General features: G+C 46.1%; 1 protein-coding gene and 1 non-coding gene across 39 annotated transcripts in view; both read left to right on the forward strand.

Annotated features, from left to right (window-relative positions):
• MICAL3 (microtubule associated monooxygenase, calponin and LIM domain containing 3) overlaps window positions 1-23403 on the forward strand; it is a 232860-nt gene that overhangs the window by 158499 nt on the left and 50958 nt on the right. For all 38 annotated transcript variants that reach the window (XM_008250134.4, XM_051837050.2, XM_051837048.2 and 35 more), the window contains one exon: window positions 1116-1203. In XM_008250134.4, the coding sequence (XP_008248356.1) occupies window positions 1116-1203 (88 nt within the window). The remainder of the gene's footprint in view (window positions 1-1115; window positions 1204-23403) is intronic.
• On the forward strand, window positions 17994-18180 carry LOC127488325 (U2 spliceosomal RNA). The gene has a single exon (XR_007915999.2). It is a non-coding gene; the product is annotated as a U2 spliceosomal RNA (small nuclear RNA).

The raw sequence follows: 23403 nt of genomic DNA on the forward strand, positions 1-23403 counted from the left end.
TAAGTGGGAGCGAAGTAGTGGGCACCATATGGGTGTAATAATAGGTCAGGGTATGGCAAGCAGGTAGGAAGGGCCTGAAGCAGGGTTGCAGTACAGTCTGGGGAGAAGCTAGCCTCCCTTGGGAAAGCATGAGGAGCTTCACTAAGGTGGTATCCCCTCCACAACCTGAGCTGTATTTGGGAGATCATGTAGTCCTTTCCTCAGCTCACTCACATAGTGGATGTGTGCCTCTGTTAATAAATCTTCCTGAGGGAAGGGCTCCCTGCTGCTGAGGGCGACTTCCTATTCAATTTTCTCATAATTAGAGCTCTCGTCAAGAAAGCCAGCTGTGGTGAGAGAAAAGGCAACACGAGGAGGGGTCTCACCTTGTCTCCCCCTTGCCCCTACTCTTCGATATCTGAGATCAGAGGGAGCAAGAGCTAGGCCTTGCCCTCCATACTGGAAAGGAACTTGACTCAAAGTTGCTCTGCCTTGCCAATCCCTTAATTCCCTTATTCTATAGAGTATCTATCTAAGACTTTTTTTTTTCATTTTTTTTTTAAGATTATGTATTTATTTGAAAGGCAGAGAGACAGAGAGTAAGCTCCCATCTGCTAGTTCACTTACCAAATGCTGGGAGCTGGGAACTCAGTCCAGATCTTCCACATGAGTAGCCGAGACCCAATTACTTGAACTATCACCACTACCTTCCCCTAGGTTCTGCATTAACAGAAAGCTTGACTCAAACCCAGGCCCTCCATGCACTTTAGTATGTGACACAGGTGTCTTAACCATAGTGTTAAACATCTGTCCCCCTCCCCCTTTTTAAATGGAAGTGGCTCTTCCATCTCTCTCCATCAAGGTGAGCAGGGCGGTTCCTCACTACATGAATCCCATCTGCTTAGCATGCAGGCTAAGTCATGCTTTCTCGAGAGGCTTCTGTTGACTGCACAGGGGCTTGTGGAAAGATATGCTTGGGTGACTTCCACATGTGTCCATTTATTTAAAGAGTTAGTGTGTGAGGGGTCCAGGTTGGTGAGGTCAGCAGAGACAAACCAACTGATGACATTGTCATTTCCCTGTGTGGTTTGAGTGCTTTAGTAAGTCACTCCTTTTTTCACTGTGGACTTTCACAGGAGGCCAAAGGACCACTGCAGGATGGCCCCACTGCAGACACAAATGGACGGGCCAGCACCACCACCAGCTTGGCTGAGAGAACCCCAGGTAGCCTCACTTCCTTGTTTGGCTGGGTGGCGCGTCACTCTCTTGGCCTCTGTGACAAGGCCAAGGGGATGAGCCAGCACCTCCAAAGCAACATTTCTTCAATTGGGCATCAGGTGGCCCAAAATCCCCTGGACTCCTTTTTCATGTGCCAGCTGCTTGCGTTCGGAGTCCCCTTTCTCTATGGCCTGTCGGAGGTGCTGGTGCAGATCAGAGGGGAGTTCTACTGGCAGCCTGTGAGCCAGTAGGCACTTCTGGGGACAGTATCACCAAGCTGTGGGGTTTGATTACTCTGAGTCCCAAAGCTTCTGACTCCATCCTGCATCCCTCATCAGACTCATTAGGGTAGTTGATCCAGATCCTATGTGGATAAACAGGAATCCAGAATAGGCTACTGTGCTCACTGCCCTGGCTGGGAATCCAGAGTCACCAGGCCTTCATGTATATCCTTGTTTAGGACTCCTTTGTCAGAGCATAGAGTTGTGATCCTCAAGGGCCTGTGGTCTGGATTTGTGTTCACCTGAACTTGAAATTCTTGAACCTGAACTTGAAATTCCCTGTTTAGATATCTGGATAAGGTATCACTGCTCTTCCATTTGACCCATACATGCCGAAGTGATCACTTCAGAGCACTTGAACTTCTAATGAGGGTCAAGCCCTAGTTTGCCCCACTTTGATGAGCACTTCCTATGTCTGCTGGTAAATGACACCATCTCTACCTCTAAAAACAAACTTACTCTGATCATAGCAGGGCAGGACTAGGAGGTCTCATGGACACAGGGCCTGTTGTCAGGAATTGTATTGCATTTTTCCTTAACATTGCCCCTCTCAGCCCCTTGTGCTGTGTCCACAGTTCCACAAACTGCTGAGCAGTGTTGATGCCCCTAAGACAATCCTGGATTGTTCACAGCACTGGGTCACTGGGTATATATAAGAGAGGAAGACAGCAGAACCATGCTTCTGATTTATCACATATTTCCTCTGACTCAAAGCAGATGTATCACAAGTAGCCATTTAGAAGCTCATAGAAACATTCAAGATTATCAGCCAATGGCAGCAACCATGGTGGAGTTGGTAGTAGAATTTCCTTGATGAGAAAGGAGAAAAATTGTCCCCTTTGCCTTCCAATGAAAGATTCCCATGATGCAAGCCTTGAGTAGAAGGTGCCCAGAAGCTGTGTGCAGCATCTGGGTGCTGTGAGGGGGCAGATGAAACTCGGCAACCCTAGCTGAGCTCTGTGAACTTGGCTTGGCTTTTGTACTGCATGTGCCCTTTTTATTATACTCAGAGAAAGTTGTTATGTGCCCTGCTGGGTGGGACTAACATTTTATTAAAGCCATGTGTAAGCCTTGAATGCCTTTTAAGCCCTCTACAGTCTTCAGACCCTCTGTAGTCCATCTTTCCCTTTGCAGTTGACACCCTCAGAGCATGGAGGGGAGGGGTAGGAATTGCTAATAGAGGAAGATTACCCGCGAGATCTAGGCAGAGATTTGGGCTTGACTCTCAGTATAGAATGTATGTGTGGTCAGGTGAGAGCACTACCATGTTAGCCTTATTTCAGCAGAGGTAGGTTTTCTAAGAACCTGACTACTCAGTAAAGCAAATCAAAGAAATTAAACTTGACTTTGTGTGTGACATATAGAAGATTCTTTAAAAAGAATTAAACACAAAGAAGTTCAGGTCATCCCTGAACAAGCTGAGTTTGCTCATTTTCCCATCTGATTCAGATTACCATTATTACTGTCTAATCAAAGGTATAGTGGATTTCAGATTTATAGGAGCTGTAGAGAATTGAGGACTCCCAGAGGAGGAGCAGGGAGAGAATGTGAGTTGGCAATGTAGTTGAAAAATCAAACACCCAAGAAAGAACCAAAGTCCCAAGGATGTCTAAGTTCCTGTGGCTGTTGGTTCTGAGCTAGAACATGACATGGCTGTTAAAGTAGGAGCGAGTCCCAGGATGGTATCCCAGCTGAACCCTCAAGGTGAACGATTGGCACTAGCACCCAGCTTAAGAAACCATCTAGACAACAGAAAGACCGGGGAGGATTCAGTGGTTTCTGCCCTGGAAACCTAAACTTTCAGGAATTACGGCTCTGTGTCCTGACATGCTGCACTGGCACTTTCCCTGTGAGCTCACTTTTGTCAGGCTCTTCAGAAAAGGAACAGACTTATGAGTGGTATTTTATAATTGGCTTGAGATATATTCCTTTCTCTCCCTTGACAGAGATTTCCTTCACTAAATCCCAAACCAAAGCTTTGATTACTTTAGAGTTTCCTTTTAAAAAGCTCAGGAGTTAGGGTTGCAGAATATGTGTCAGGAGAGCAGTCATTAACCCAGATGTGCAGTGTACCTCCTCCATTGCACTGGAGACCAGGAAGGGCTGTGAATGAATGAACTTGACTGTGTATAACTAAACCACCTTCCCTGGACCCACTTCCCTCCAGGAGGTGGAGCTGGAAAAGCTGTGAGGGTAGTCAGCACTTAACCCTGCCTGCTTGTGCTCTGTACCACCTCTTTATTTTGTGACATTTTCTCTTTATGTTCCTACCCCCCATGCCAAATTACTGTTATTGCCAAAAACAAAACAAAACAATAACAACAACAAAAAATAAAACCACCACCACCACCAACAATAGCAACAACAACAACAACAAAAACCTGAACACAGCCAACAAGTTCAAAGCACCCACTCTAGATCTGCTTTGAAATGTCGTCTTTCTCTGGTTACCTAATCTATTGTTGTAACTGCTGCCTAACTTAGTGTTTGGGAGACATTGTTTACAATATTTTTGTTTGTAATGTGCTTTTACTAGAGAAATCCTCTTTTTCTGTTCTCAAAGCTGTAAATTTTTGATTTCCAAACTTCTTCCTCTCACTGCCGCAGATAGTGGCCCTGGCACAGATTGTCTTTCCCTGGCCTCACAGTACCTGCACTACAACAGGCAGAAAAAGGAAACCCCCAGATAAGAGAATTTTCCCCATGAACGTGAGACCCTCAGCTGCAAGGTTTAGGAGTTCTTGTCCAAAGAGCCCCTTTTTATTGTGCATAGTAGATATCCCATAGTGTAGTATAAAGGCTGTGAGTGTCATAGGAAAGGAGTGAAGAGCTTTTCTCCTAGAGTTCCTCATCTGGGAACATTTGTGGTGCAGGCAACAGAGAAATGGAGTGGGAAAACCATGTTAGTAATCTGTCGTCTTTGGAAAATTTATCTTAAAATCTGCAAAGTCACAAGTGGCCTGCTCCCCATCCTAGACCCCCCTTGCATGATAACCATTTGGCTCTATAGATGGGATCTTGGATGGGCCATTAGGAAATGCACACATTTCCCACACCAGCTAGAAGAACAGCCACGTTGTGCAGAGAACTGCATTCAACGCTGGGTTCCTGCCTGATAGTGGGAAGTTAGGAAATCCTACCCCTTCACAAGGCCACTTCCCTCTAGACATTTCTGGAAAACCCTTTAGTAGGGCAGAGAGGATTCTGCAATCCTTACCACCCCAGCCCTATCCAATGAGTTGTATCAATGGTGATTTGTAAATATTTAGTAAATATTTATATAAATATATACACATATATATGTATATATACATTTATCTGTGTATAGGATTAATTTCATATATAATACATAATTATGTATATATATGGATAGATACTTATTTATGCACTGGACCTTAAATAATGCTGATGAAGATGTTTCTAAGCAGCTTGTGCACTGGAAACTGTGCTGCTCTGGATTTGGAGGGAGCAGAGCAGTCCCAGAACAGTACACCTATAGAGGAGAGGACTTTCAGGTCTGAGTATCTCCAAAAATGAGCAGTACACACTTCTAACTTCAGAAAATTGATTCTAGAACAAACCAAGAAAGCAGGGGTCTGTGGCTAGTGAGGAATCCCAGGGAAGCAGATACCCCTCTATCCCTTTGGTGTTTCAGTTTCTCTATTGGCTCCACTGGGTTTGTTATTTCAACTTTCTTCTGTGTTTCGGGATCTACTGTGTCTCTGGCAATTTTCTGCAGGACAGTGGAACATTCCTATGACCTCTGCAAAGGGACCCACGATGGCCTTGAAGGTCTGAACCATGAATTAAGGGGATCACTTTTTTCCTGAGCCATTCAGCTCGGGGGGCACGAGGGAGGGAAAGGCAGCAAGCTGGAGTCCCACAGCAGCGGTACAGAGAAGCCAGAGCAGGGGAGGATTAGCTGTGCCAAGGAACACGTCACCTGTCCACTCTGGCCTTCCCTGAAGCTTTTCTTTTTGCCCTTGTTTTTACCCTGTGCTGTTGTGAGTTTCTGGTGTGTTTCTTTGTGAGTTTTTATTTAATTGTGTAACATTGTTTTTGCTGTTACTGTGAAACCAAGGTGTTGTGCTTTTAAGTTTTTTTTTTTTTTTAACAAATGTTCCATTCTTATTTAAGAGAATAAATTCCAAACAATCTTCAGGTTTCTGAGTTTTTCTTTTCCTTCCCTTTTTCCTGACTGGAGGGTGGGAAGGGAGAAGCTCAGGCAGGTCTCGGGCGTGAGCCTGAAAGCTGAGCACTCTTGCTCCCGGGGTGGGGTCAGCAGAGAGTATGGAGGTGCAGTGGGGGACAGGCTATTTATCCCTACTGAGTAGATTCCTGTTAACAGAAGGGCCCCATTCAGGGGTTGGTATGGGGTGAGGTATTTTGCTTTGCAGCAGCCACACATAGAAAAGAACATCCACGTGTCCCACTTTCAGTCAGCTGGCATGAAGACCTGTGGACAAGGCAGGCCAAGGGCTAGAAGTTCCACACAGAGCCCATGTCTACCACCGGGCCTCAGAACCAGGTCCTCCTGTGTTTCTATGTGTAGCAGGCCATGAGGAGAGCTGGGGCCAGTTATATGGCTCCTGTGTCTTGAGGCTCTTATATGGATGCCTTTAAGTGCAGGGACCTTGCTTTTGGTGATATTGCAGGTTCTTGCTCTTCCTTCCTCGTCCAACATCTCTCCCATGCTGTCTGCTGGGACCAGGACACTGAGCTGGGGTAGCCAATTCTGTTTGGCCACTCTCAAGCGTGGAGGAATGAGCCAGTTTTAAGAAACAGATGGTCCCCTTCTCACCGCACTATTGCTGACCTCAGTGGTCATGCTGACCACAGTGGCACTGGCCAACCTTCAGTGCCAAATCGATCCAGAGAAGGGTACCTTGGTGGGTAGAGCCCTCAGCACCATGACTGCTCCTACTGGGCTCTAGGAAATTGGGTGCTGTAAAATTAGAAGGCCCTGCTGACCTCCGTCCACTCTGAAACAGCCCCCTGGGCAGAACTCTGAGGTGCTGGGCCACCCTTAGAGGGGAGCATCAGAATCCTAGGTTCTCCCTGGTGTTCTCGAGAGCTGTGAGGCCCCGTCAGGAAGGGTCTGCATCCCTGCATGTCTTACAACTGTGCCCTAACACTGTCAGCTGCTTCGTGTTAGTCATCAGAGCATTGTGGTATAGAAGTTATCCCAAGGGAGGTACCTTGGGAAGGTCTGAGAGACCTCTCTGCCCAGTCATGTCCTCCCTCTCTCCTGCCTAAGTGTGTGGTCTACAAAAGGCCGACAAAGAAGTGGGGTATAGGGATTCAATAAGTCGACTAAGAATCTATGATAGGGATGGGTACTTACATGTTTGTAGTTTTCAAAATTTTAAATTCTGGCTGCCGTTGCCTTCCCAGCTCCCTATGATAAAGGGCAGAGAGCTGTCCTTGTCTAGATCGATGCATGGCAACATATAACTGGAGGGTAACAACTGCCAGGATTCTGTGCTGCCATTGTGAAGACCCTAGAAAGTTCCCTTGGGAACTCAGTTTCTTTCTGAAACCTCTTGAAATCCATTCTTTATCTGCTTTCTCCTAATTTCCCCCGGCCATTTCCCTAATTAAGACACTCTCTGGGAGGGATGCTGTGGTGCAGGCATGGGAGAAGAACAGGCCATGACAATGGCCACTCTCTTTTCATGCAAAAAAAAAAAAAAAAAAAAAAAATAGGGCAGGATGATGCTGTAAGACCCAGGACCCACAAATGTCCCCCCTGAGATAAAATAGAAGGAGATACTTAGGTGGGAACTCTCTTAGTATAACAGTCAGGCAGAGGTTTCAGGAAGCACCCGCCCTAATTCCAGGTCCTTCCACAAAGCTCTGAAACCTCAAGACTTCCAGAATCAGCCATTACCTTGCAGCTCATGTCCAGCCAAGCATCCTGCAAGTGCCAACAAGTCTCTTAGTCATAAAGAGTGAGGGGGAGGGAGTTGCATTGGCAGTCCCGCCTGAGTTAGGTCATGGGACTGCTGGGTTCCTCTCTCATCACCGCCCAGAATTTTCACATGTGTGTGTTGGCTACGGATGCCTCTTTCTTTACAATTGTTCCTTGTCTCTATGCCACTTAATCCTGGAGGGGAGAGGCTTCTGCGCAGAAACACCTTCCCTGGAAGGGAGGAGGGCCTTTAGGCAAATGTGACTCTGAATTGCTTCCGGGTTTCACCAGCCACGTGAACACCATCTCCCTTTTACTTCCTGCAGGCCAACTTTCACAACACCCTGCACAAGCAGTTATGAACATTTTCTAGATATTTCTGAGGGACTTTAATGGGTTTTCAAGGACAGTGAGCAGGAGATTGAGTCACTACTAACATCCAGACCCTGACTCCAGCCACCCAAACTCAAACTTGCTGTGTATGACCTTTTCCTCCTAACAATGAGTTGTGTGCACCTGCAGTCAGAAGGTTTCCCACAGATGTAGAAAACTCATGCCCCTGGTTGCTGTAAAAGGGGAGTTTTGGAATATCCTTAAGCAAAAAGGGAGTCCAGGGCTCCCGCTCTGCCTTGCCACAAACTTTCTTGGGGCCATGCTGGGATAATTTCTAGAAAAATCCAGACTTTGTTGGCCTCTTATGTTTTCTTCAATTCTGTTCCTTTCTGTCCTTAGCCAACTAGTGGTGATTGTACATTAATTGCATGACACTGTCCCAAGTGTGACTGTTAAGTGACTGGTGTTCCTTATTCCATGATTCTGTAAAATAACAGGATTGTTCCCATCTTATCATTATTATTTCATAGTGTAGCCTTGTTTCTTTTAAGTCCTTGCCTGGCATTGTTTTTTGTTTTTGTTTTGTAAGATTTATGTATTTGTTTATTTGAAAGGCAGAATGACAGAGAGAAAGAGGGAGAGACATTGAGAGAGACATCTTCTATCTACTGGTTCACTCTCCAACGTGACTGCAATGGCTGGGGCTGGGGTAGGCCAATGCCAGTAGCCAGGAACTCTATCTAACTCTGCCATATGGGGGGCAGCGGCCCAAGCACTTAAGCTATCTTTCACTGCTTTCCCAGGCACATTAGCAGGGAGCTGAATCAGACGCAGAACACTCAGTACTCAAAATGGCACCCTGATATAGGATGCGGACATCACAAGAAACAACACAACACCAGCCCTTGGCTCTGTTGTTCTTTAATAATTATTTTAAACTAATTAGTCCCTGACACCAGAAGTAGTCAAAGACCTTAAGCCTAGGGCCTCTTGCCTGCTTCTCTGAGATTCTAAAGCCTTCTGCTAGGTTTAGACATCCCACGTGTTTCAGTGTTACTATGCCTCAGCCAGTGCCTATTCCCCAGGAAAGGTGAACCCCCCCCCCCCCCGCCTCAGGTGAGGGTCCTGAGTTCTTTTAGCACCAGAACCTACTTAATATAAAAGTAATGACTAAAGTCCAGCATTACCTGTCCAGGACATAAGGGCAGCAGAGCAACTCAGGGCCTTAAAGCATCTTGGTTTTCCTGAACCAACACCTGGCAAAACCATGGCTGTTTTACTGACAGAGGCCTAATGCAGAATGTTCTCATGTTCTTCAAGGTTAATGAACCCAGCAATGCTGCAGAAGTAAGTTCCAGAGAAAAAAAAATCCTCTGGGCATTTGGTAGCTGCTCAAAATCCAAACCTGAAAACCAACAAGTATTGCTGGGTAGACCCTCACTGGACTCTTAGGGACAAGTTTCTTTCTAAGAAGCTAAACCACACGGGCTTCATGGACTGAAAGAAATTGTTGTTGCTGATTATAGCAGCTTATTTATTCCTTGTTTCCCTGTTTCCTAGGACTAAGTCAGAATCTAGAGATTCCAGGTTAGAAAGAGAACAGCTATGAAATTTCTCTCTGGCCATTTTACCAACTAGAGACTAGCTAAATAGGTTGTTTTAAAACCTCCTAGAGTTTAGTCTGATGTGGATTACCCTGAACTAGCTACTTACTTTCCATGTACCTGGGTTTACCTTTCTTGGGGAATTGGCACTGAAAAAGGCACAGTAACTTTGGGATGTGTGTTGCAGGGAAGGTGGCTCCAGGAAAACTCAAAAGCTGACAGAAGCCTTTGAATCTCAGAGAGGCAAGCAGCACTGGGTGCCCAGGGCAGGGGGATCCACTTAGCCAGAGCCAAAGTGTTACTGGCTTTGCTGTGTTGTCAAGAGCCAGCAACAGTTCTCCATGCTGTTGAAAATACCGTACCAGGGGGCTGTCCTCAGATGCTACCAGGAGAGACCTCTTTGTGGAAGTATCGTCTTCAAGTCAAAACTGAGTGTGAAGTGTGAGGTGCACTGACTCCTATTGTCCCCCACCCCTACCCCCACAACATTTGTGATTCAGCCTGGTTTACCATAGTAGCCCATGTCATACCAGCTCACAGAGAGCAGCATCACAAATGCATTGTAATGGCAACAGCAGCAGCAAGGGTAGTTGTCATGCATCACTGAATACACACCAGGCTGCAGGTGGATACTGTGTGTGGTCCTCAAGTAATCTCCTAATGACCTGTGGCAGGGGTAGGGGGGTGGGGTGTGGTTTGCAAATGTGGAAACAGACACAGAAGTTAAGAAAACTTGCTAGTGGAGCACTAAGCCTGTGATTATAAAGTACGTTGAAAGTGAGTTATCACAGAAATGAAAGAAAGAAAAGGAGGAGGGGGGACAGAGGGAAGTATCATTATATTCTTAGAATTGCATCTATGAAGTACATGAAATCTGTTCTTTTTATATTAATAAAGAAAGAAAAAATTTGCCCTCTATCTGATTGACATAGAGTCAGGGTAGAGTCTGTACTGCCGGCATGAGAGTGTTGTGCACCTGCTGTGCTGTAAGGCTTCCCTCCTCATTCTCTATAGCCCCAACTCTATAGCACTTGGTGAGGGCAAAGAGTGCTATGTGGTTAGCTCCACATTTAAGGTTTTCTAAACCTACATGAATGCCCTGAGTGAGCAGTGAGTATGCATCTAATTATTCCTGGGAAATACATGGCTCCCAATTTATTTGGCAGTGATCCCAAGGAATGTACCTTTAGAAACATAGTAGTTTAAAAATTAAAGTATTTCATCACTGACATGTAAAGGGGGAAAAATGAAAAGAAACTGAGGAAGAGAATAAATAACCATCTGAATTAACTGTAAATAATAGGAAATAAACTCTATCTTAAATATCTCTGTATCAATCCTCTTTCTGGTCACTTAAAATAAAATCAAGCCTAGGCTGGCGCCGCGGCTCACTAGGCTAATCCTCCGCCTAGCGGCACCGGCACACCGGGTTCTAGTCCCGGTTGGGGCGCCGGATTCTGTCCCGGTTGCCCCTCTTCCAGGCCAGCCCTCTGCTGTGGCCAGGGAGTGCAGTGGAGGATGGCCCAGGTGCTTGGGCCCTGCACCCCATGGGAGACCAGAAAAAGCACCTGGCTCCTGGCTCCTGCCATCGGATCGGCGCGGTGCGCCGGCCGCAGCGCGCCGGCCGCGGCGGCCATTGGAGAGTGAACCAACAGCAAAGGAAGACCTTTCTCTCTGTCTCTCTCTCTCACTGTCCACTCTGCCTGTCAAAAAAATAAAATAAAAAAAAAATTAAATAAATAAAATAAAATAAAATCAAGCCTAGCATTATGTTGTTGTTAAGTGTGATCCTGAAACAGCCCCTTGCTCTTTCTCCAGGTGGAAATTTAACCTGCCAACCCCCTGGAGGACTGGGGAATGTGTTTGGGGGTGTTTATGATTCCCTGGGCCCTGCTTTAATGGCTTCTAACTTATACACTTGCTGGCTTTTCATCTTTTTTTCCTCTGCAATTTCATTTTATTACGCTTTCTTTGAAAGTCCTTAGTGATGGTTGAACTGATAGTTCTTACAGTTGCCACTCAATAGCCCTCATGGGAAACATCCTGCCCTGGCCTTCTGTGGGGTTTGAGTGTAAGGAAGAGAGATGATTTCAGACCTCTTTTTGAGCCAAAACACCTGTAATAGAATGATGTAGAAATTCATATCCATTCAACTTTATGCCACTTTGAACTCAGCTTACACTTAAAAGACTTAACTTTTAAGTCTTGGGCTGGACATGCATGCTATTCCAGATCATAGTTTTGCTTTTGCCTTGTTGGTGGTGCAGACACAGCAATGCCTTCAGGGAGTCTCCTAAACAGGTAGGGGCGGAGCCTTACCCTAACCCCGAGAAGGTGTGCCATGGCAGAAAACCCGTCGACCGCATGGAGAGGCTGTTTATGGAAAATGGAGAAGAAGGAGAGTTGAGATACAAAGAGTTCTTTCTTTCTTTCTTTCTTTCTTTCTTTCTTTCTCTCTTTCTCTCTTTCTCTCTTTCTCTCTTTCTCTCTTTCTCTCTTTCTCTCTTTCTCTCTTTCTCTCTTTCTCTCTTTCTCTCTTTCTTTCCACTTTGTGCTCTCAAGCCAGTTTTCTTCTGGGTTCAGTGAGAGGAGAGGACCAACTGTGATGTCACAGGGCTGGTCCTTCTGTTGGCAGCCTTCCCATGGGAGAAAGGAAGGGGGAGAACATTTCATCAGAATCTTTTCTTGGTCTCTCTTTATTTCCTAGTTAAGCCTCCCATGTAAAGCAGACATGACCAGAGGGGCCAGGGGTTGCTGTAGATTGCCCTTGGGTGGCATTGTAGGAGTTGGGCATTGTCATCTTGTGTAATCAGAGCTGTGCCATGACGTGGTGAGGTAGTCCAAGTGTCTCCTGCAAACTCCACAGCACCTGTGCTCCATGAGTGGCATTGGAGCTAGTTCTTCACATGGAATCTGAATGTCTCCCTGGGCTTCCTCTCTGTAGACCAGCCTGCTACTGTCTGCCAAGCATGGCAGTTCTTGGTTGGTCCTTCCTTTATTGTACTCCCCTTCAAGATGTCTCACTTTGGCAACCAAGGCAAGAGTCCATGACCTTGCTACTTTCTTTTTCTTTTGTTAAGATTCATTTTATTTATTTATTTTTAAAGATTTATTTATTTGAAAGAGTGACAGAGAGACGAATCTTCCATCTTCTGGTTTACTCCCCAAATGACTGCAATAGCCAGAGCTAGGCCAGGCCAAAGCCAGGAGCCTAAAAATCCATGCTGATTTCCCACATGGGTAGCAGGAGCTCAAGTATTTGTGCCATCTTCCGTTACTTTCCCAGGCACATTAACAAGGAGCTGAATCAGAATTGGAGCAGCCAGAATTCAAACTGGAACTCCATTATGGGATGCCATCATCACAAGTGGTGGCTTAATCTGCTATGCCACAACTCTGGCACCTGCTGCTTTGCATTCTTAATGCACATAGACTGATCAAACCACAATCAGAATGTTTGGTAAGATATCAGAAACAATCTGGCATGAGGCTGATGCTGTGGCACAGCACTGGCATCCTTTATGGGTGCTGGTTTGAGTCCTGGCTTTCAATCCAGCTCCCTGTTAATGTGCCTGGGAAAGCAGTGGAAGATGGCATCCAAGTCCCTGGGCCCCTGCACCCACGTGGGAGACATAGAAGAATCTCCTGGCTCCTGGCTTCAGCCTGGCTAACCCTGGTCATTGTGACCATTTGGGAAGTAAACCAGCAGATGGAAGGTTTCTCTCTGTGTGTCTCTCCCTCTCTCTCTGTAACTCTGACTTTTAGATAAATAAAATAAATAAATCTTTTTAAAAAGTAAAATAGAAATAATCTGGTAGAATTTCTAAGGCAGTGTTCCTCAAGCTCAGCACTATTGACATTCTGGGCAGAAGAATTCTTTACTGTGGGGCCCTATCCTGTGCGTTATAGGATGTTTAGCAGTAGCCCTAGCTTCTTCCCATTAGAAGTCAGGAGCTGGCTGGCGCTGCGGCTCACTAGGCTAATCCTCCGCCTTGCGGCGCCGGCACACCGGGTTCTAGTCCCAGTCGGGGCGCCGGATTCTGTCCCGGTTGCCCCTCTTCCAGGCCAGCTCTCTGCTGTGACCAGGGAGTGCAGTGGAGGATGGCCCAAGTCCTTGGGCCCTGCACCCCATGGGAGACCAGGAGAAGTACCTGGCTCCTGCCATCGGATCAGCACGGTGCGCCGGGCCGCAGCGCGCCAGCCGCGGCTGCCATTGGAGGGTGAACCAACGGCAAAAGGAAGACCTTTCTCTCTGTCTCTCTCTCTCACTGTCCACTCTGCCTGTCAAAAAAAAAAAAAAAAAAAAAAAAAAAAAGAAGTCAGGAGCAGCACTCCCATCCAGGTTGTGACAACCCCTAGTATCCCTAGACATTGCCAAATGAACCTTTGAGGGAAAATAAATGACCCCAGTTGAGAACCACTGATCTAAAGTTAACAGATGTGGCATTGACATGCAGTTAGCTTCAATTATGTTGTTCCCAGATCAGAAAAGAGCGTAAATGAGAATAATGGAAGTGACACAGAATGATATCACAGTCTTACAGCAGGAATCTCCAAACTGTACTGCCTACCCCTGTTAAAATTGTGAGCAGATAGTTCCCAGGATGCATGCTTACGTACTTGTGAGTACCTTGTACTAATTCTCTGGCTGCTCTACGAACATTATACAAAGCAGGGATGAAAAATAAGGAATGAATTTCTGTTCTTCTCCAGCCTCCAGTGACTGTTTCTGTTCTCACAGAAGGTGCTCATCCTTCTGTGGTCACCATGGCCTCAGAGGACTTAGCTGCATCTGAACTTGAAAACAGAAGGTGTTCATTGAGTCTTAGTTCTGCCTCCTTTCATAACAACCACTCTGTGCCTCAGTTTCCCCATCTATAAAATGAAAATAGAAGAAAAATGCTACCTTCTCTCTGCCTGATAACTTTGTTATAAAGAGCAAGTAAGCTAAAATACATGGAACTTCTTCAGTTAGAAGTATTGCAGGAATACCAAGTGTGGTTGCCACTGGGGATTCCAGAACCTGCTGGAACATTTGGAGTGAGAGAGTGGGTGAGTGTTGTCTCCCTTCCTTGTCTGTGCATCCTATGTTGTTTGGACTGGATGGCACGTTAGGATGTATCCCTAACCAGCAGAAATTTGGAGAAGCAGGGCAGTTAAGAAGGGTTTGACTCTAATCTCCAGCAGAATGGGCTAGGGGAGTTGACCTGCATTGCATGCTAGCTCTTTTAAAGCATTGTTAAATCTCTGCAAAAATGCATGGCCAAATTTAGCTTTGCTTTTTCTTCAGCCTACATGGATGTGATGTGAAGTCATCCATTCATTCCATGACATGGTGGGGGTTGGTTCTTCACTATCCTAACAAGAGCATAAACAGCCTTACTTAGAGTTTACATTAAACTGAATTTTTAACACCTAACTCAATCATCAGACGTCTGAGTAAGAGCTGATTTGCTTTCTCTTAGGCTGAGCTAGGGTTTATGCCTGGTCCTGGAGCCTATCTGAGTCAGAGCTGTTTTTTCCACAACCCTCGTCCCTCAGGTGCCTTGGTGTTACCCGTGACCCATTTGCAGGTGAGGGAGACTACTTTCCCTTAGGAATCAGTGCACAGATGGGAGCCTTGTGGGAGACCAGAGAACTGAAGTTCTCTAACTGCTGCTGGTTCTGCAGCATCACTCATCAGAAAGGGTCCTTCTGAGCCTGGGTCACCCCCCCCTCAGCCTATCAGCACCTCCCTCCCTACACACTTGAGATTATTTTCCAGATAAGTCTCAGGGACCTTCTAACACTTGAAGGCTTTGTGTCACTCTGGTGAACATGAACATCAGGTGGTAGTTGTGGGCATTGCTGGAGGCTATTTCAGTTTCCTTCCAAAAATATATCTTGAGGTAACAAAGGGAATGCTGTATATAAGATGCCTGAGGCAGGTGGCTGCTACACAGATGTCACCGCTTACTCTTCCAGTGCCTGTTTCATGACCCTCCTGTCATGGGAACTTGGAAACCTTCTGTGGACAGATAGTCCCTGCCCACAGAAGCCTTGGAAGGCACGTGGCAGAGGGTGATGTGTGAGGTGGGAGCCACCTTGCCAACACCACAGCATGGGAACTTCCTTTCAGTGTTTAGTGCCCTCCTAGGATGAGAAAACGTGAGTCCCTCAAGCAGCATCTGCACAAGCAGATGAACCATGGGGCAGAAGAGGAGAAAAGCCCAAGTTGTTGGTACCAGTGACCTTCCAACAAGCAAAGGAGGCATGTTCAAACCACAGGACCTTTTCTCTAGGCTTTAGCCTTGGTTGGGTTCTAAGCTCCCGAACATTAACACCCTTCTCCCATAATCCCAGTTAACGTCCAGTTTGACTCTGCTACTGAGGATGTCTACAAGGCAGGGAGTGACTCATTCTGATATTTTAGACTTATAAGTCAAGATGGCACTCTCATTGGATGGATTTGCCCTGCTTACTTTTCGGAGCCTCAGCAACAACTGCTTTGAGAACTTTAGCAAAAAGTGACAAGCAAGCAGTGAACTAACTTCCAGGCTGATTCTCGACTACGTTTTGTCTAGCTCAGCTCAAGTCAGTTGGGGTCCAGCTGCAGCTTTATACATAGCAAAAGGAAGCAGGGCATTGGACCCAGGGCCATGTCCTAAATAGAAAACTATCTCTGAGCCAGACAGTGGTTCTGTTTTAGAACAGCCACGCTTGCAAATGAGCTCATCCCCATGTCCCAGTATAGGAGGAATTGGGGAAGAGAGTGTAGAAACTGTCATTTCTAGCTGGAGCAGGAAAACCGTAAAACCAAGGCTAGAACTCCTGATATCCTTGCAATGGTTGGGGCTCGGTATGAGGAAGGGCTTCTGATTTCCACGGGGCATTTGTGTGTGTGTGTGAGGGTAATGATTCAGGCAGTGGCTAAGTCCCTTTGATACAGTTTATTGTGAGTTTGGGAGCTCAGTTTCATGCTGCCAGCCTGGTGACTCCACCATCAGGAGGTTTCACCACCTCTTAATACTCCCTCGCCTCCCCAGGCCTTGTCATTTACACGTGGCACATGGTTCAGGCCTGCCTTGGTGCATGCAGAGCAGGGGCAGGCAAGGCTCTGGGTGGACATGAAGGGAAGGCAACTAAAAGAACTTCTGCTAGTCTCTGTTAAAAGAAAAATCATAGCACAAATATCCAGCAATTTTTTTAAAGATTTATTTTTTATTTATTTGAATGACAGAGATATAGAGACAGAGAGAAAGACAGAGAGATCTTTCATCTGCTGGTTTACTGCTCCTAATGGCCAGGCAGAAGCCAGGAGCCAGGAGCTTCTCCCAGGTCTCCCACTTGTGTGGCAGGGGTTCAGGGACTTGGGCCATCTTCTGCTGCTTTCCCAGGCCCATTAGCAGGGAGCTGGATTGGAAGTAGAGCAGCTGGGACTCAAATCTGCGCCCTTATGGGATGCCAGCATTACAGGAAGCAGCTTAATGCATTATGCCACAACAACAGCCCCATGTCCAGCAATGTTTGAAGAAACTGAAATAAGAGGGAGCACTCTATAAAGAATCTCTGTCTTCCAAAATGGCAGGAGTGCTTCTGTCCTCAGATGGGCCAGGCATTTCAAATCCTAATGTTACTCCTCACTGGGACGTGGCCACTGTTTATCCACTCTGGGTCATTAGTGTCTCCTAGCACGTAGGTGACATCCATGCTCTATCAGAACATGGGCTTCCCCCAGGCAGAGCTCTTGTCGCTGGTTTGCCTGAGCACCTGGCACCATGCCTGACTGGGAGTAGCTGCTCAATAAGTATTTGTAGAATTGATGACTAATGGGTCCCTGCAGCCATCCTACCTAGAGACAGAGAAATAGGATAGAAATAAATCTCAGTTCATGGGACCTTTTCCATTGTCCTTGTCAGACTCAGATTTCATTCAGACTTTCCCAGGTTTATAAAGAAGGAAAAGGAATGGGAAGACAGCCCAGACATGACTTGTAGAGCAGAGAGAGGAAAAGTCCTCAATGGTCCTTAGAATCACCTTGTGTGGTGATGCCCTTCACGGTTGCCTAAAGCCCTAATGTCCTCAGCAGTTGTCCCCGCTTACTCCTGGGGCTTTGTTGCGACTGTGGGAAGGATGGGGAAGAAGAGCTGCCTGCTGGGGCCCCAGGAGGACAACTACAGTCAGACAGATACAAAATAAAGGCTTCTGGCAGCTCCTACTCATCAGCTGAGAGCAGGTTGTCCTGCTAGGAAAAATATTTCTTCCAGGATGATCTATGGGACTCATGCAAGCCGTGACTGTTCCAAAACAGAATCTCAGGGCAGGCCCAGAGCCTTTTTCCTATTTAGGATGCAGCCCAGATCCTGGGAACTGTTTCCTTTTGGTTTGTGTGAAGCTGTAACTGGCCTCCCTGTGACCTGAGCTTTGCCTGCCCTGAGTTAGTGAAGAGTCAGCCTTGGAAATTATTCCCAGTCTTTCATCCCACTTTTAGCTGGGCAGTCCCTGTGCAGTTGCTGTTGCATTATAGTGTGTGAAGTGGAGAGCAAGGTGAGTCTTGGCTGGTGAGCCTGGTCTGGCTGATTAAACAAGGAAAGTTAAAACATTCTTGAAAAAATGGAATAAATGATAACTTTATTTTGGTGCCCAAAATTTTTAGTCCATGTATAGTCTTTACATAATATGCATTTTATCGCTTCTCGGCCTTTTGGCTAAGATCAATTGTAGTATATAATATGCATTTTTTTTTTTTTTTTGATAGGCAGAGCTAGACAGTGAGAGAGAGACAGAGAGAAAGGTCTTCCTTCATTGGTTCCCTCCCACCCCAAATGGCTGCTACGGCTGGCGCATTGCGCCCGGCGCACTGTGCCAATCCAAAGCCAGGAGCCAGGTGCTTCCTCCTGGTCTCCCATGCGGGTGCAGGGCCCAAGCACTTGGGCCATCCTCCACTGCTTTCCCGGGCCACAGCAGAGAGCTGGCCTGGAAGAGGAGCAACCGGGACAGAACTGATGCCCCAACCGGGACTAAAACCTGGGGTACCAGTGCCACAGACGGAGGATTAGCCTTGTGAGCCACGGCACCAGCCGTAATACGCGTTTTTCCTGAACCTTTTGCAGACCCATCTATGTATGGATTTAAATGTTTTTATGCACCAAAATAAACTTACCTTTTTAATTTCATTTTCCATGAGTTTTTGAAGTATGCTTGTATTTTAACTTTCCAAATCAGAATCTGGCAATTATTTTTATGCCTACTGCCCTACAGTGTCTCCCAGGATCTTCCATTACTTGATGAAGAATGGGGCAAAGGTGGGGGCTGGGCAGGTGGTGTGTTGATCACAGTGTTTTGAGTACTACCCTGACCTCCCGCACTGTTACTTCTTTTGCTACCTTGGTTTATCTTCCCCATTTGGCTCATCTGACAGACAGTCCCCTTGCTCAAGACAGAGAATCAAGGATGCTGGTTTCATTGATTTATTTACTTTTTTTTTTTTTTTTTCAAATTCCCATGGCATTTTAAGATTATAGACTATGAATGTCAGACATATTTAGGCAGTTTGTGAGTTGTGGGTCCTTGCCTAGTGTTCTCTGAGTGTCACCTTCCCTCTGGACATATTGACCCTCCCTGGATCCTCCCCAGGGAACTTCCTTGTTGCTGGAAGCCCCAGGCTGCGTAAGCCTATAGGACTGGAACAGTGGAGGTGACTCAGCCCCTTCCCACTTCAGTTTTAAGAAAATGTCAGGTGAGCCACCTCTTAAAGTTTGCACACCCTCAATCATCCTTTCTCTAGGGGACTGCAGTGTGAATGAGCTGAGGAGTTCTGAGTGTTTCTGGCTTCTTTTTTGCTGGTTGTAGCCAAGCCCAGAATGAAACCAACATTGCTCCTTCCCCAGGCCTCAGGCTCTGGGATTAGACTGCCAAGTTCTGCTACTTAAAGGCCCTTTAGATAGCAGAGCTGGCAGGAATATCCCCAAGAGAAACAACACGCATCAGCGGACAGAACGTCTGTTCTTCCAGATGCCGTGTTCTCTGCTCCAGGACACTGGTGAAGTTCTGTGTCCCTCATCTTAGAAATTATACTGGGGAGGTGATTACATTGAAAACTCCAAACTGGGAGGGCAGAATGGAACTCTTTATGGAAGACACACCCTCTCCACCTTGCAAATCTTGGAACAGCCTGGTTCCAAGGTGAATCATCCAGAATGATTGCTTTCATCCTCAGATTCAAATCTCGGCTCTACTGCTCTCTGATGCTGTGTGACCTTAGGCAGCTTTCTTAATGTCTCTGAACTCTGGTTACCTCATTTATAGAATGATAATACCAGCCTCACAGAACATTTTTCTAAGCCGTCAACTACATATTCCTCCAGAACACCTTCCTTGAGTCTTTGGGTGGATTCTTGACCCTTGTACTCACTCACATAGCACCACATGCCTCCATCAGTTTTAATGCTTCACATCAAAGTGATTCCTACGGGACTCTCTCTCCTGTGAATAGCCTGCAGCTTCTTAAGAGTAGATAGATTTAATCCACTTTGTTTCTGGAGGTTCTAGGAGAATTCCTGGTAAATAGTATGTGTTATCCACTAAAAGCAGACATCACTTCTTGAGTGTGTTTCTACATGAGTGTGTTTGTTCACTCTACCTTGAAATTGGTTGAGTTTGAATTGTTGAATGTTACTGGTTTGTTTTCCTTAAAGTGATAGTTCTTTTCCCATTTCTTTTTTATTGTTTTATTTATAGAAGGTGAATAAATTTCATGCATTTCATATATACAAATGTAAGAGCACAATGATCCTGTTTGTTTTTTCCAGCTAAAAGAAGTACTGGTTTTGGTTTTATTTGTTTGTTTTCAGAGACAGAGTGCCTATTTACTGCTTCATGCCACAAATGCCCACAGTGGCTAGGGCTTGGCCAGGCCAAATCCAGGAGCCAAGAACTCAGTCCACATCTCCCATGTGGGTTATGCGAATCCAGTTACTAGAGCCATCACTGCTGCCTCTGAGGGTTTACATTGGCAGGAAACAGGAAGCAGGAGCTAGAGCCAGGAATTAAACCCAGGCACATTGATATAAGATGCAGTTATCTTGCTGGCGCCGCAGCTCAACAGGCTAATCCTCCGCCTGTGGTGCCGGCACACCGGGTTCTAGTCCCGGTCGGGGCACCGGATTCTGTCCCAGTTGCCCCTCTTCCAGGCCAGCCCTCTGCTGTGGCCAGGGAGTGCAGTGGAGGATGGCCCAAGTGCTTGGGCCCTGCACCCCATGGGAGACCAGGAGAAGCACCTGGCTCCTGCCTTCGGATCAGCACGGTGTGCCAGCCGCAGTGCGCTGGCCGCGGTGGCCATTGGAGGGTGAACCAACAGCAAAGGAAGACCTTTCTCTCTGTCTCTCTCACTGTCCACTCTGCCTGTCAAAAAAAAAAAAAAAATGCAGTTATCCTAACCAGCATCTTAACTGTTAGGTTAAAGGTCCACTAGAGAAGTTCAAGTTTTTGAGGCAGGCATTTGGCACAGCAGTTAAGATACTGTTTAGAAAATCCACACTCCATATCAGAGTGCCTGAGTTCCAGTCCTAGCTCTGCTGCCAATTCCAGATTCCTACTAATGTGTACCTTTGGAGGCTTCAGGTGATGGCCTAAGTATGTGGGTCCTTGCCACGCTCCTGGGAGACTTGGATAAAGTTCCAGACTTTTGGCTTTGGCCTAGCCCAGTTCCAGGTGTTGTGGGCATGTGGGGGGAGTAGACCAGCAGGTAGGAGAGTTCCTTCATTTTCTCTCTCTCTCTCTCTTTTTCTCTTTCAAATAAATGGGGGAAGAAAAGAAGTAGTACTGGTTTTTAGTCCATATTGGTGGAGTTCCAGAAAGCTCATGCTTGGGTCATTGCTGTATTTCTCCTTCTTATCTGCTTTCTGTTTAAGGGCAGTTGTCAAAAATGCAATTGGCAGGAAAGAATCAGATGATAGTGTAGTCAGGGACTCCTCGGCTTTTCACATCTTTATTTTGGGACACTGGGCTTTGATAAGGAGAGAGGACAAGACAGCAGATGGCAGGAAATAATGACCTAATGCAGCCTGGCCTGGGCAGATTTGGAGAACGTCAAGTTAAGCCCTACCAGCTTTGCCCTGTCTCCTTTTTGTCATTAGCTATAGTCTGCATATATTCTAGTCTTCCAGATGCCCTAGCTCAGCATTTTAGCTTACACTTTTGGAGCCTTGAGCTCAGTGTTGAACAACAGAGCAGAGATGTTTAAAATGACGCCTCTCAGGGTTCAAAGAGTAGAACAAATGGGCATGGGTACAAGGCCCAGGAAAACCCAAGGATTTGTATTCAGAGCCCATCATTACACAGGTACCTGAGTTTGTACAAAAACAATGACCCATGATCTGGCTTTTCAGTGACAATCCTGTAGTAAATTTGACAGATGCTATTTGGTAGAAGATCCCAGTAATTCATGCAATGGCACTGAGGTTTTGTCCTGTGACTACCTGGATTCATAAAGCTCTTTTTGTGCCATTATAAAGAGGCTGAAAACATTGTATGCAACAGAAGTGCTGAGCTCCAGAACATTTTCTGCGTGGCCTGTTATGCCACAAAAATTGCCACACCAATATTCTACTCCTTTCCTTAATCCAGCTTTCCCTAGTAGACCACCTGTCACCCCAGACTAGGTTGGTGTGATGTTGCATGCCAAAGCCCAATATTATCTCAGAACTTAGAATGCCACAGAAATCCATGACCTTCCTGGGCGGGATGCAGGGCTCTTTGTGCCCCGTTCATTCCCACTTGCTTTCTGCCTCTTTGCCACTTTCAAGTCTGCTCCCCCTGAAGATCTGGTAATAAATACCCAACTGCCATCATGTATTGCATTGCTGGGTCTTAGCCAATGCTGTTCTCTCACCTCTCTTTCTTTGTCAAATAACTACTGTTGACAGTTGAGAGCAAATGGACATGACATCCCTGTGCAAGAATACATACAAATTTGGAGATGAAAATACTACTAACCAACAGTATACATTTCACCCACATTTACTGAATACTGCTGGTATAGTAGGCCTAACTAGAAGAGGAAGGCTGAGATATGTATCGGGCCCAGAGCCAGCATGCTCATACCTCTGCATTTGTATATGTATGCAATTTCATTCAGCACTCAGACTAACCCTGGAAGGCAGACTCGGTCTTCCTTTAAAGACCAGGAAATAAGCTCTGAGCTGTTACACAGCTTTTCTGAGCTCTTTTAGCAAATTACTGGTATAGTCACATATCACAAAATGGCTATCTCCTTTGTAAGGAACATCTGAAAAACATAACATTAAGAAGGGGGTCAAGGGAACTGCCCTATATCAAAACAGAACACTATGGTTTTGATGTTAGTTGGGGTGTCCCCCAGAGGTCCATGTGTTAAGGGCTTGGTCCCCAAGGCCTTTTTCCTCCTAAAGATTTGCTTTTGTTTATTTGAAAAGCAGAGTGCCAGAGAGAGAGTGTGAATTCTTCCATCCACTGGTTTACTCTTTAAATGACTACAACAGCCAGGCTGGACCAGGCTGAAGCCAGGAGCCTAGAACTCCATCCTGATCTCTCATGTGGTTGACAGAGGTTGAAGTACTTGGGCCATCTTCCACTGCCCTCCAAAGCACATTGGCAGGAAGCTGGATGAGAAGTGGAGCAGCCAAGAGTTGAACTGGCATTCCATATGGAATGCAGATGTCACAAGTGACAGCTAACCTACTGAACTGCAGCTCCAGCTCTGGTCCACAAAGTCTTAGGTTAATAGCTCTAGGAGAGTGGAAAGTTGATCCAATTGTCATGTTGCCAGATGAGGTCTTTGAGAAGTAATGGGATTGGATTTGAGTGCTAGGATGAAGCTCCATATCGAATCATGGTGGCTTCATATGGAAAGATATAGGCTGTGCTCCCTCTTGCCAGGTGTTGCTCTGAGCCGCCTCAGGACTCTGTCAGCAAGAACATTCCCACCAGATGCCAAACCAATGAGGCCACTAATCTTTGTGAACCTCTAATAACACCATTAGCTGAAGTAAACCTCTTTCCTTCATCATTAGTATTTCATTGTAGTAACAAAAAGCTAAGAGACAAAAAAGACATAATA

Source organism: Oryctolagus cuniculus, chromosome 9 (genome assembly GCF_964237555.1).
Source record: "Oryctolagus cuniculus chromosome 9, mOryCun1.1, whole genome shotgun sequence".
Lineage (NCBI taxonomy): Eukaryota > Metazoa > Chordata > Mammalia > Lagomorpha > Leporidae > Oryctolagus > Oryctolagus cuniculus.